Raw genomic sequence first — 4788 nt, 5'->3', positions numbered from 1 at the left:
CCGAAAACACAACGAAACACGGGTACGCGCACAAACCGCAAGTATCGGCACTCAACTGTATAAGTCGAACCGACAGCATCAAAGATATGGAATTCAAAACGTATAAGACATCTACGCCGACCAATCCGGCCAATCCGCCGAGAGCACCGACCAAGCTGGCCATGTAGCTAATACAACAGAGCAAGGTCCAAGTAATAGCTGGACTGCTTATGTACTTCTTCTAGTTGCTATAGCAGAGCAAGGTCCAAGTAATAGCTGGACTGCTTATGCAAAGAAGGCGGTTGATTATATTGACGGGCTGAGCAGTATTAACTTCGTAGAGAGACTAGAGTGAAAGTATTGGCGCTGAACGGTATAAGTCGAACGACCAGCAGTTAATATACAATATTTAGAACGTCCAACCATTGTAAGACAACTCCGAGGGAGTGCACAGCATGTCACGCACAATAAAGTCGTCCGCGTCCTCCAACGAAGCCGACAACGAACAAGACTAAATCGTATATTGCATATGCAAGGCACAGACGCAACCGCAAGCGCAAACACAAGACGAAACACAGCCAGTGGGGAGATTGGTTACAACGTCCGAGCCATACCTCGAAGCGGGAGCGCTGCACGAAGCAGGGCTAGTCGGTGTTGCGGTCAATGCCGAGCTCGCGGTGGTTTCAGGCATGCTCCCTGGCGTGGTTGTTTCCTGGTGCGGCTGTTTCGCCGGTGGCGGAGACGGCGGATCTACAGTGGCAAAACGCCTGCGGTATGACGGACGCAGCGAATAGCGGATAATAAAGATTGCCATAATAGACAGTGGACGCAGCGATGGACGACTCACTTGGGTCCCATGTTGCTGAGAGGGGCGTACAAGGTCCAGTAGGCAGAGCTCGTGGTTGCTAGATGACATGCGAGGATACAGCTATATATTCCAGGCAGGCCCGGGTTTTATACCTTTTCTAGCGCACGTTCGTATGCGCGACCTTGAGGGGATGCAACTTTGTTCACATAAGTCGATCGGATTTCATTCGCCAGACGTCACCGGCCTTGGGCTAATCTTGGCGAAATGCACTCGTTTGTACTATGACGACCACGACTCCCACGAACACGCGCAGTTAAACGTGCAAAGTTGAGGACGGAAAAAGCGAAGCTCATAAAGCTTATACCTTGTTAGGCTGCAAAGCGACAGATACAGTCGGTTGGGTCGAATCGCGTTTTATTGTGATAACGGCTGAGTACGGAAAGTCGAACGCGCAGAGTCGAAAGCGCAGAAGGAGCCGAATACACAAGTTTCATCACGTGAAGCTCAAAGCGGGAAGTTAGACGCGCAAGAAGACGCACTGCGCAAATTCCAAAAGTTGCGTAAATGTTACAGCGGTCAGGCTCGTAAAGATGATCGCAAAGCCCAAATTTGCATACAGGTTATCGCGGCTAGGCACGTAAAGGTCATCACAAAGCAGCTGGATTTAATTGCGGTCGACCACGAACACATTCCATCCGCACGCAAAATCCGGGAACGCAAAAGCCGACGCGAAAGGACGTAACATCCGGAGCATGAAACGTGCATGGTACAGCCGGGTGTCGATGCACGAAGCTGGATGAAAAGCAAAGTCGAGGCTGCAACAGACGCCCACGCGCAAAGGCGGAGACGTGCACAACAGAAAGTCGGACATGTGCAGCTGAACGTGCATAATTGAAAACGGAACAAAGCTAAGCGCATAAATCTCAAAACATGCAAAGTGCGCTTGCTGGCGCCCGTCCTCTGTGGCCCCGCTTAGCGCTGCCGCAGCATACTGCTGCCACGCAGATGCATGATCCGCATGTAGATCAAGTAAGCGGCCGCAAACGAGCCAAGCTGTGCAAAGGCCTTCGGGGAATCGGGGAACGAGATGTGTCGAGCCGCGTAGAGGCGTGCGAGCCGTGAAATGCGCGATTCTGAGTCAAGCAGTATAAATGCGAGCCCATTTTAATCCACCGAGTTGGCCACGTGCCGCTACCTACAGGACCTCCACGTTAATACACCCAGTCGGAGGCAGGTGTATATCATACACAGCAGCCTAACAAGGTATAAGCTTTATGAGCTTCGCTTTTTCCGTCCTCAACTTTGCACGTTTAACTGCGCGTGTTCGTGGGAGTCGTGGTCGTCATAGTACAAACGAGTGCATTTCGCCAAGATTAGCCCAAGGCCGGTGACGTCTGGCGAATGAAATCCGATCGACTTATGTGAACAAAGTTGCATCCCCTCAAGGTCGCGCATACGAACGTGTGCTAGAAAAGGTATAAAACCCGGGCCTGCCTGGAATATATAGCTGTATCCTCGCATGTCATCTAGCAACCACGAGCTCTGCCTACTGGACCTTGTACGCCCCTCTCAGCAACATGGGACCCAAGTGAGTCGTCCATCGCTGCGTCCGCTGTCTATTATGGCAATCTTTATTATCCGCTATTCGCTGCGTCCGTCATACCGCAGGCATTTTGCCACTGTAGATCCACCGTCTCCGCCACCGGCGAAACAGCCGCACCAGGAAACAACCACGCCAGGGAGCATGCCTGAAACCACCGCGAGCTCGGCATTGACCGCAACACCGACTAGCCCTGCTTCGTGCAGCGCTCCCGCTTCGAGGTATGGCTCGGACGTTGTAACCAATCTCCCCACTGGCTGTGTTTCGTCTTGTGTTTGCGCTTGCGGTTGCGTCTGTGCCTTGCATATGCAATATACGATTTAGTCTTGTTCGTTGTCGGCTTCATACGTGGAGGACGTGGACGACTTTATTGTGCGTGACATGCTGTGCACTCCCTCGGAGTTGTCTTACAATGGTTGGACGTTCTAAATATTGTATATTAACTGCTGGTCGTTCGACTTATACCGTTCAGCGCCAATACTTTCACTCTAGTCTCTCTACGAAGTTAATACTGCTCAGCCCGTCAATATAATCAACCGCCTTCTTTGCATAAGCAGTCCAGCTATTACTTGGACCTTGCTCTGCTATAGCAACTAGAAGAAGTACATAAGCAGTCCAGCTATTACTTGGACCTTGCTCTGTTGTATTAGCTACATGGCCAGCTTGGTCGGTGCTCTCGGCGGATTGGCCGGATTGGTCGGCGTAGATGTCTTATACGTTTTGAATTCCATATCTTTGATGCTGTCGGTTCGACTTATACAGTTGCGTGCCGATACTTGCGGTTTGTGCGCGTACCCGCGTTTCGTTGCGTTTTCGGCAAATCCAGCACGCGATATTCTGCTCAGCCGCTTCACCATGCCCGCTTAGATGCACATCCTACTCGAACTTAAAGTAATCTTTCCGCTTCGATACCCGCACTGAACACGAACGTGCGACACGGGGTTAAACCTGTACTTCGCCCATACCGGCTAGATGCTGACTGTGATATCATTCCATAACCCATCCGACGTACAGCCCCGCCAGCACTTCGGTAAGCTTTCAGCTTACCTTTACAGCCGGGCCCGCGCAAGTCGGCACTGACCGCCTGTGGAGCGGCATGCAGTGCAATACTGCGACCATCGTGGGTGGCCCGGTGACGAACGGAATTGTGCTCCTTCAGATTGACAGCACCGTACTGGCTAGCATTCAGACAAACAAGTACTATGGAGTCGTAGTCGACGTTACGCACGTCCAGTCAGCCATTTTACCGGCTAGCGTCGTCAATTGCTTGGGGGGGGGTTTGGTGAATACTTTCAAAACCACTGCCAGGAGCGAGGTTAAATCCACTCAGGCCAGGCGTGTGTGGAGTATTCTTACGGCCCGCCTGCGTTTGCCGGCCCTGAATCCGTATGTGAAACCGCCTGTAAGGCCAGCTATCCTACTGACGGCAGCGCACTCCTTGTCTTGCCGTTTGGGGAGCCATTCGTCAGCGGGCCGTACCGAAAGATCAGCGCGTATTTAGCTTGTAACGACATAAACGACATACGAGTTGGGGAGGTTGAGCTCGCGTATGATCCCAGCACCCCGTCCGCCTATTGCCAGCTCGTCAGCGACGCCGGCAGCATGAGCATTCCGCTTTACCTTTTCAGTGCCAAAGTAAGTGGCACTAATTCCCAGTACAGCCCAACCGTGTGGATAAACGGCACGCTCACTGCTGCGGCACTCCGACCCGGTCAAGACATGCGCACTTTCCCTGCTCATGTGCGTACATTCATCGGCGCTACACAGCAGCATGCGCAGCAATCAGCCGGCTCCGAGACTAGCAACATGCTGCTGGCCTGGGAGCAGCGCGAATGGCCTGGGAGCATCACGACCTTGCCGCAGGACGGCACGCATGCCCGTGCTAGCCTGTCTCCCAACCCCAGCGTTAGCAGCATTGTTAACGACCGCAAAGTCCTGCCGCTTGTATTGACGGTCAACCAGCGACAGTACCCGGTGTGCAGCGACAGCCCGGAAGTACTGCGCCAGCTTCCTGGCTTCGACGCCTTCTTTGCAGACTTGCCGTACGATGATGTTGAAATCCGAGCCGCGTTTTGTGCGTCACGGCCGTTCAGCATTGTCGGCACAGCTACTACTACCACCATCGGGCGCACCACTTTCGTAACCGCCTTTCAACAATAGTTGCAACGCATATGGCGCCTACGCTGCGGGACCGACCTTGATATTTGCGGGCTGTGCGAACTTCGCAAGCTGAACTTAAGTTTGCATATTCAAGTCCTCCGCATCAAACTTTGCACGCTGAACTTTGCACATGACACTTTCTGCACTATAACGTGTTCGCAATAGAACACAATTCAATTCACCTGTCACTGTCAGATGTGACTATCGTAGCATAGTACGTAAATTTGCGCACGGTGCGCAA

The 4788-nt window shown here is 52.5% G+C and overlaps 1 protein-coding gene across 1 annotated transcript; it reads left to right on the top strand.

Moving 5' to 3' along the window:
- Nucleotides 1-2364: 2364 nt before the first annotated feature.
- VOLCADRAFT_101380 (uncharacterized protein) lies at nt 2365-4547 on the top strand (the record flags this gene model as incomplete). Its single annotated transcript, XM_002959816.1, has 4 exons — nt 2365-2375; nt 3402-3789; nt 3969-4022; nt 4155-4547. The coding sequence occupies 4 exons, from the start codon at nt 2365-2367 to the stop codon at nt 4545-4547; spliced, it is 846 nt and encodes a 281-aa protein (XP_002959862.1).
- Nucleotides 4548-4788: the final 241 nt, after the last annotated feature.

The sequence above is a fragment of the Volvox carteri genome (genome assembly GCF_000143455.1).
Source record: "Volvox carteri f. nagariensis unplaced genomic scaffold VOLCAscaffold_898, whole genome shotgun sequence".
Lineage (NCBI taxonomy): Eukaryota > Viridiplantae > Chlorophyta > Chlorophyceae > Chlamydomonadales > Volvocaceae > Volvox > Volvox carteri.
This window is presented reverse-complemented; position numbering and strand designations above follow the sequence as displayed.